General features: G+C 36.8%; 1 protein-coding gene across 1 annotated transcript; it reads right to left on the bottom strand.

The window, feature by feature from the left end:
• Nucleotides 1-337: 337 nt before the first annotated feature.
• On the bottom strand, nucleotides 338-2778 carry LOC131078054 (linamarin synthase 1). The gene is made up of 3 exons (XM_059214161.1): nucleotides 2178-2778; nucleotides 1461-2026; nucleotides 338-699 (listed from the first exon to the last, which is right to left on the bottom strand). Exons 1-3 carry the CDS (start codon nucleotides 2377-2379, stop codon nucleotides 340-342), a joined length of 1128 nt encoding a protein of 375 aa, XP_059070144.1. The 5' UTR covers nucleotides 2380-2778; the 3' UTR covers nucleotides 338-339.
• Between the last annotated feature and the right edge of the window lie 5548 nt (nucleotides 2779-8326).

Raw genomic sequence — 8326 nt, 5'->3', positions numbered from 1 at the left:
TTAAGAAAGAAAATTAGAGTCTAGTGAGAAGTTTCAGAATTGAATGAGAATTTAAGCTTAAAAAAAAGAAGACCAAGCATATATTTAAAAGTTTGAACATTAAGACAATGCATTTAGATCTAAAAGCATTTAGATGTATTTGAACTAACATAAAAAAATATAGTATTTGTATTAATTTCATTTTAAAAGTTTTCAAGATATTCATAATAATGAATATTAATTTCATTTTAAAAGTTTTCAAGACATTCATAATAATGAATGATATCTTCTATTATGGATAGATTATAATATTATGAATAGATTTAAGAAAAAATTTCACAAGTTTGATTTTGCTATCTTTTACATATCCTCTACAAAAGTGTTCAAATTTGTATAAGAAGTTCCTCCTTCCATCACTGCTTTACTTGCTACCTTCTTCAACCTTACAACATTTTCTTTCAATTCCCTTACAATACAACTTTCAATTAGATTTCTTATTGTGCTCTCTATCACCTCTTTTGTCACCAATTTGAATTCATCTATATCCACACCCTCAAAGTCTAAGCCAAATTTCCAAATGTCTTTTACAAATCGACAATCAATAAATTGATCAGCAAAATAAGGCCATCCAATCAGAAGAACTCCCATAGAAATTGCCTCCATAGTAGAGTTCCACCCATTGTGGGTAAGGAATCCTCCAAGAGAAGAGTGAGGAAGTACCTACAAAAGTAGAAAAACTTAATTTAAAAAAAGCATATATATTTAAGTCTATAATATATTTTTGGCGTTTTGAAATTCAAAACTAGAAATTAGTGACAGCATTTTTATTTATTTTTAGTTAAAATAAATGATGGTGCGTGCATTATCCCTTTTATGTGTGGCACAGCCGGTCGATTTAACCGTATTGGAGTTATTGATAGTGCTAAGGCGAGGAGACGATAAGGTTAGAAAGAAAAGCTGTAATATGTACTACAAGGAGACATTTAAATTTTTTTAACAAAAGCTGTATTCTCTCTTTGTCATCTCATGGTTTGTTATTGCATTCTGCTATTACGGATTGAGAACTTTTAAATTCCAAGAAAATATTCTGGGAGAATTTTGTTGCATCGGAACAATTTCTTCCTTCAAGATGGATTCGGAAGAAATATTCTGAGATTGAAAATTCTTTCCTAGTAATTCCAGGCAATCAAGTAGTCTTCTTTGTTGTTCCAACAGTTGGCATTATTTTGAATCAATTCTAATCTTCTGAACTTTTAATCGCCCAACTCCTATTTGTCAGAACTCTGTGCAGATATAACTCTTATATGTCATGGATTTCTTATCCTATCAGAGAACAATAGCGGAACCATTCAAGATTTAGTCATTTAAACCAGGGAATCTTATAGCTTTATGTCTATATCATAGAAAGTGTAGCAAGCTTTCCACTAAGGAATTTACCATATTTTTGTACAACAAACAACAGCACGTAAAAAGCACCTTACCTTCAACTGATTCGTCCAATTAACGATAAGAGATCGATCCTTGGTTCGATCCTTGAAGACCTCAGGTAAATCAACAGACTTACCTTCTGCTATATCTGATCTGAGGACCCATAAAAACGGATACCCACAAGCCTCTAGTCCAAGAGCCAACTCATGCAATTGCCTTTCAGATTTTATAGCAATGCTTCCAAAGGAAACATATAATATAGACCCCTGCGGTTGAGCGTCTAGCCACTGAAAGCACGTTTTATCCTCTTCCCACATGCTGTACATGGAATTCCTACCTTGTAGGAAATTAGGAAGAAACACAGGGCCAATTGCCAGAGCTGGGCATCCATTAACGCTGAAACCCATTTGTGCATCTTTGCCTCCTTCCAACTCCTCAAAAGTGTTGACTAGCACGTAGTCTGCTATATTTTGGATGCGGGATTCGTAGAGATATACACTGTAAATTATTTCAGAGATATGTTTTTCACGGAAGAAAGAGACGATGTCAGTTGGCCTGATCGGTGGGAGTTTTCCAGGAAGGCATGTGATGAATTTCTCTTTAGAGTTGAAGTCCTCCTCTGCAATTACAATGCTCATCACTTTAGAAGAGATTAATCGTCCAATTTGGAATTGTATTTAAAGAATTAAATGTAAAACAAACCCAACTCTACTAAGCTCAAGGTAAGATATTACAGAGCAATTGAATAATAAAGACTTCATGAAAAATACCTTTGACAGGAATATGGCCCTGAGAAACTAGAAAGTTAGCGTTTGCCTGAACTATTGAATTAGCAGTACCACAAGTCCAGAAGACAACTCTTGGCACCCCCAGATATTTAGCTACCTCTAATGTGCAAGAGACGAAGCTATCAGAAACAATGCAGGTGATTGGTGGGACAGACTTATCTGCTGTACTTAACATACTTTCCATAGCAGGGCCGAAAGCTTGCAGTGCAAGAAAAAGCTCACCAAGCTGGGCAGTTCGACCATGCTCGGGCGGTAAGCCATCAGGGATAGACAGAAATCTAAATTTGAAGCCCCTTTCTTAAACCTCACGGTCATGTGTAGCTGCATCTTTAGAAGCTGCTTTTAAAAGGCGCTGGTCCATCCATTCAGTAGTAACAAACGTTATGAAAAAGCCTCGTATGGCCAGCAGCTCCGCAAAATTCATCAGTGGATTGATATGGCCTTGTGCAGGGAATGACACGATTGCTGCGTGCCAAAGAGGCATCATTTTGAGGCCGCTGTCTTCAGTTACTCTCTGCAAAATTGTAGATTGATCCAATGTACATACTGACTTACTATTAGCATCATATATTTCCAAAAAAGTGGTCTGACAGACCAGAACATTATAAAGACCAATTTGCCAACTAAGAAGTATATACCATAAGTGTCTGAATCAAACTCCAAATAATTTTCTAAGGCAAATTGTATTTGTCACTAACATTTCGATATAGCTGGGCACCTTAACTCTTTCGCTACAGCTGGGCATTTAGAAAAAATGTCTTACGACTTACTTTCTGCGTGAGACTGATGTGATGGTGGGTGTGATGGTATGCCTGTGGGACAGCGGCAGAACCGCCCTTGCCTTGGCTTCAGGAGCACTAAATTGCAAATGTGTGATGGAAATGATCTACACTTTCAATTTCAAAAGGTGTTCAGAAATGGCTGTGTCGTGTGAAAATAGGAATGTCTTTCGGCGTCGTTACCTATCTTTCAATGTCACATGAAAAGTACGCAGATTTATAAAAATCAAGGAGAATTGTGGACCTCAAAAGTCTCTTATCTTTTCTTTTACTTGGCAAGCTTAGGTCTCCAAGTATTATGCGGCTCAATATATTTATGTGTATGAATCACTAATTTAACTTTTCTAAAGTATATTGCAAGAGAATTTACAAATTTCATATAGGAAAATTTATTTTTTACATTGTTGTCTATAGTAATGATGCAAATTGTATATATATATATATATATATTCTTTTTATTGATGTTTTAGGATTACGATAATTAGATTGTTTTTTATGTATCAATTAATTTACATTATTAAAATGCTAAATTAATTGTTAAAATGCTAAATTAATTATAGCCCGACTGTTAACACAAACTAACTATAAACCCACCTCCAGTAGCTCAATCTTATCCTCAGCCTTATCTTTAGCATTGATCAGTCCATCCAACCTTATTTCAAACTGTTGATTATAAATGATGCAGCTAACCTTATGACACAATTTATTATGTATTTGCATATAAATAGAATAGACTGGTCTTTATTCAGTAGAGTTCCTTTATAAAAAATTTCTTGGATCTATATTTTTAACATGATATTAGAGTAGTGTTGTGACGTAAAAAATCACACCAAGCCAATAATAGATAATCTTGAAGAGCATCAATAATCTGGTGAAGTGTATTAAGGGAATGTTGATTTTTGAAGGCATTGAATAAAGGAAGCGCTAGTCTAAAATTTGTAGAATTTTGAACCTGACCTATCCTCTCTGAACCAACTAATTAGCAAACAATATCAACAAAAAGAAGAAATTGCAAAAAGAAATCACAATTCGGAATAAAAAACATAGTGCCCTATTTTTGGAATTGCACACACCAATTTCTTTATTGAAGCTTAATTAAAAAATTACATAGAGGTTGTATATATAAAGAATTTGCAGCCTAGAAGAATTAATAATAACTGCAGTTCTAAATATATTCCTAACATTGCATGGAAAGCTACTAAGGCTCTCAAACTAAAAAAACATTCTACTCCCTAAATTAAGAATACAATAAGTGCATGCACAGCATGCTTTATTTACTAAAAACAAACTCATGCAAAAAGCAAAACTAAAAATAATCCTAAGGATTAATGCATGCTAGAGTACATGCTTTATTTGCATGAATAAACAAAAAACTATTAACTAAATTAATCTAGCTGCATGCTAGAGCAACATCAGTTATCAACATACTCCTCCTTGATGCTGAGAGGGCTCACAATCTTATCTCGTAGTGCTATAAACTGAGCTTTCACAACCGCTTTGGTGAATATATCTGCTAGTTGTTCCTAGGTGTTGATGTGCTTCAATTCGAGATCCTTCTTCTACACCAAATCTTGTATGAAGTGATATTTCAAATCAAAATGCTTTGTTCTGCTATGATGAACCGGATTCTTAGCTAACTTGATGGCACTCACATTGTCACAATAAATTATTGTAGGCTGAATTTGTTTTTGTCCAATTTCTTCCAAAACTTTTCTGAGCCAAAGAGCTTGTGTACCTGCTGAGGTAATTGCAACATACTCTGCTTCTGTAGATGAGAGGGCAACAATACTTTTCTTTTTCGAGCTCCAGGTAATTAAACTAGAACCAAAAGAAAAACAATTTCTAGATGTAGATTTACGGTCATCCATACCACCTCCCCAATCTGAATCACTAAAGCCTACAAGATCGAACTTTTCAGAAGAGTAGTAATGAATACCAAAACTTAAATTCCCTTTCACATACCTCAAAATCCTCTTGGCTGCCTTCTGTGTGGGGGAAAAAGTGGCACTAAGCAAACATTTCCTAATCTCACTTTCAATCACACATTTGTGGAATACGAAAGAGCCTAGAGGTATCACACAATTGGCTACTTCTTTTTGTGGAAGAGAGAGCCACAGGCTACCTATTAGGATTTCTATTCCTTTGTTGTAATTGAAAAATAAAATGATGCAAGTTCAATCCCAAACCACAAAGTGCAAGTATGAACTAATAACAAGATTTGCAGAATTGAACATAAATAATGGAAAGTTGTAAACACAAGGACAAGACAAGAATGTAAATGCATACCTGGTGTTAAAATTTGAGTGGAAATGTTTGGGACGGGGGTGCGGGTGCCACTGTCCTGATTCTGCACCTGAAACTGCTGTTTTGCAACCTAGAAAGCTGTCAGAAAGTGCTGAAAACTTGCTGTCTGACAAAAGGACCAGGGCGCCCAGCGCCCCTGTCCCAGGGACCAGGACGCCCAGCACCCCTATCCTGGCAAGACCAGGGCGCCCCACACCCCTGTCCTAGTCTTTTTCTCTGAAACTTGGTGTGAAGTTCTGTCTCGGTCTGCTTCTTTCGGATCTGCAATTGCGGCGTTGTCTTAATTCTGAAACCTGCACTTATATCTGAAAAGGTGTGGTGGGCGGCTATATAGGGTTTTGCCTTAGTCAAACCCCCACTTTGGTGATTTCCACCTCCATGAATAGCCAAGTTGTATTGTAAAAGTAATGTGTGTGCAAACCTTTTGTGTGTGCAAGATCCTAAAATCTAAGCAAGCAAACTAGAGCAACCTAGAAAGTAAACCCTAATTGCTTGTAAATGATAATGTAAATGCTCTAAATCAAGATGCAAAGTGATCTAAAGCATGAATAAATGATATATTGAAGCTTATGCAAAGACATGAAAACAACATGAAATCATACCCAACCCCCAAGGGAGGGGTACAAGCCAATCTTCAGTCGGTAATCTCCTATTGTTCTTCAATGTCTTCCAAGCCCTAAATGGATGAATGAAATTGATAAATGCTTGATAGAGGGATGTTGAATGTTGTTGAAGTCTTCAAAGATCTTCTCTTTCGCTGCATAGAAGGTCCTTGAAACCAAAATTCTGGATCCTTTCCAATGAAGAAAGAGAGCTCTTATGTATGAAACCCTAGGTCTTAATTCCAACTTTTGGCCGACCTAGAGATTGAATATCCCACCAATTTCTTGGGGTTAAGCTTTATTTTATGATTGGATTGCGCTCCTAAAATTTCAAGAAAAATGTCCGGGACCATGTGCACTCCGGGTGCCATGGTCCTCTCCGGGCGCGATGGTCTCGACAACTTTTCACTAAATTTTTAGAGCCGTCGGATATGATGATTTTAGAGAGAATCCCGAAGTTACAGCTGATTTCAAGATGTTTTGACCCCCGAAATCAAGCCCCCAAGTTCAAAATAGGACCTAATTAGGGTTTTTGATTAAATGATGTATTAGAGGAATAAAATGAAAGGGGCACACTTTAATGAAAAGGGCCCAACTTTATGATATGGGAGATGATAAAATAGAACCTTAGACCTAATTAATTTAATTAATTAAGTGCTAAAGGGGAAATGTAATGCAAAATGCAAAATGCGCCAAGGCGGGTGCTAAACTAGGTGTGAAATTGTACCACCCTAGCAAGTGTGTACAATTTACGACACTACATTTAGCCCCCACTTTAGCGGTCATATGAACACTATGTGCATATGCAAGCTAAAGTACAGAAAAGTAAACATTATTTGAAAAAGGATATATCCATAAGTCTGTCGAACGAAGCCCCCAGCGGTATCTACAGTACACAGTTAGGAACCGCACCCTACAAAACACACATTAGATCACAAAATCACCTAATGCTTACTAAGGAAGGTGATGAAAATTTGAGGGTAGCTATATGCCCCCCCTGTTTCGGCTTGCTAATTGTAGTGAGTTGAAACAGGGTATCATGTTTACCACTTCGAATTGTTAAAGAATATTGATGACAAATGCTCACAAGAGGATTCTATATGAAATCAAAAACTAATGGAGAATCATTTGGTAAGAAAGAGGACCAAATCTCAATTCCAACACAACAAAGAGTGTGAGGATTCGAGAGTTCTCTAACACAAGATGAAGGATGTAAATGGAAACAAAATGCAAAGAGAAGAAAAGAAAGGAAAAAAGCATGAATACACACATTGGTGATCCATGAGAAGAATAGTGAGAGAGAAAACATGGACTTCTCACCCCTAGATCTTGTCTAGGTGATCCATGGGAGAAAGGACATGGAAAACTAGCCCCTAGAGTCTGTCTAGGTGATCCATGTAAGGGAGGAGAGTGAGAAAGTCCAGCCTTATGCCGCTAGTTCCACTCAACCTCGTGCATGTGTGTGTACGGGAGGTTAGAAGTGCCTCATAGGAGTCTATGCCCGAGTATGCTACAACCTGTATATGTATAGTACAAAAGCGTGACATCTCGCTCTAAGAGTCTGTGCTCTGGTTCCGAGAATAATCACCTTGCATAAAAGAAAAATGGAGACATCTCCCTCTAAGAGTCTGTGCTCTAGTTTCGAGAATGACCCATTGCTCAAAAGTGTAATGTTTATGTCATAAGCAAAGTAGAACAAGGATACCTACCTTCATCACAAAAGAAGATACCCCAAAAATGCAACAATGTCATAGATCCAAGCAAGAGAGTTTTGCACTGTTTAAGCAAGGATAAGATAGTTGAAAAGGGATATCTTGTAGTATGTGTAAAGGAGATCCTTAGAGGAGAAGAGATCTTTGTACAAAATACACCTATCCCCGAGAGGAATTGTCTAAGAAGAGAATAAGAATGCAATACTTCCTTCTTTTGTGAGGTGAAAGTGATTCTTAATGAAGGATGATGCTCTTTTTAACCCAATTGGGAGAGTGAATTCATTATGGATGTATTTTACCAAGTGCTAAAGAGGTTGTAGTCAAGGACTTACACCTCTTGTGAGGGAGAATCCTTGAACAAGCAACAACAAATGCATACAAGGAATAACATCAAGTAATAAAGTTCACACCATCCATGAAATAGGAAAAAGTGGATCCTTAGATAAAAATAAGGAAAGATCATTGCCTCCCAAGGATAAGGATAATGAGAAGGACTTACACAATCTTCTAGGGAGAGATTTTAGACATAAGCAAAATGTACTACATACTCGCATGAGTTCATGCAAGCAAGACATTAGTGTATGTAAAATGCTCCTCACAAGAAGTGGGTAGGATAAGAAAGAGAATACACATCTTCTCCCATATCTAGGAAAAGAGGATTCTAAAGAAAAGATGATCAATATTTCCACACTATTACCCCCAAAGGGAAATTTTAACCATAACAAGACGTGATG

The sequence above is a fragment of the Cryptomeria japonica genome, chromosome 11, assembly GCF_030272615.1.
Source record: "Cryptomeria japonica chromosome 11, Sugi_1.0, whole genome shotgun sequence".
Lineage (NCBI taxonomy): Eukaryota > Viridiplantae > Streptophyta > Pinopsida > Cupressales > Cupressaceae > Cryptomeria > Cryptomeria japonica.
The sequence above is the reverse complement of the archived record's forward strand: the minus strand, read 5'-3'. Positions and strand labels throughout refer to the sequence as shown.

Bases quoted from the DNA above. Each gene is read 5' to 3' on its own strand.
- LOC131078054 (XM_059214161.1), bottom strand. From the start codon at position 2,379: ATGGAAAGTATGTTAAGTACAGCAGATAAGTCTGTCCCACCAATCACC. The intron at 2,027-2,177 runs GTATTTTTCATG...TTGTAATTGCAG, and splicing joins GGGCCATATTCCTGTCAAAG to AGGAGGACTTCAACTCTAAA. The intron at 700-1,460 runs GTAAGGTGCTTT...CTACTTTTGTAG, and splicing joins ATTGGACGAATCAGTTGAAG to GTACTTCCTCACTCTTCTCT.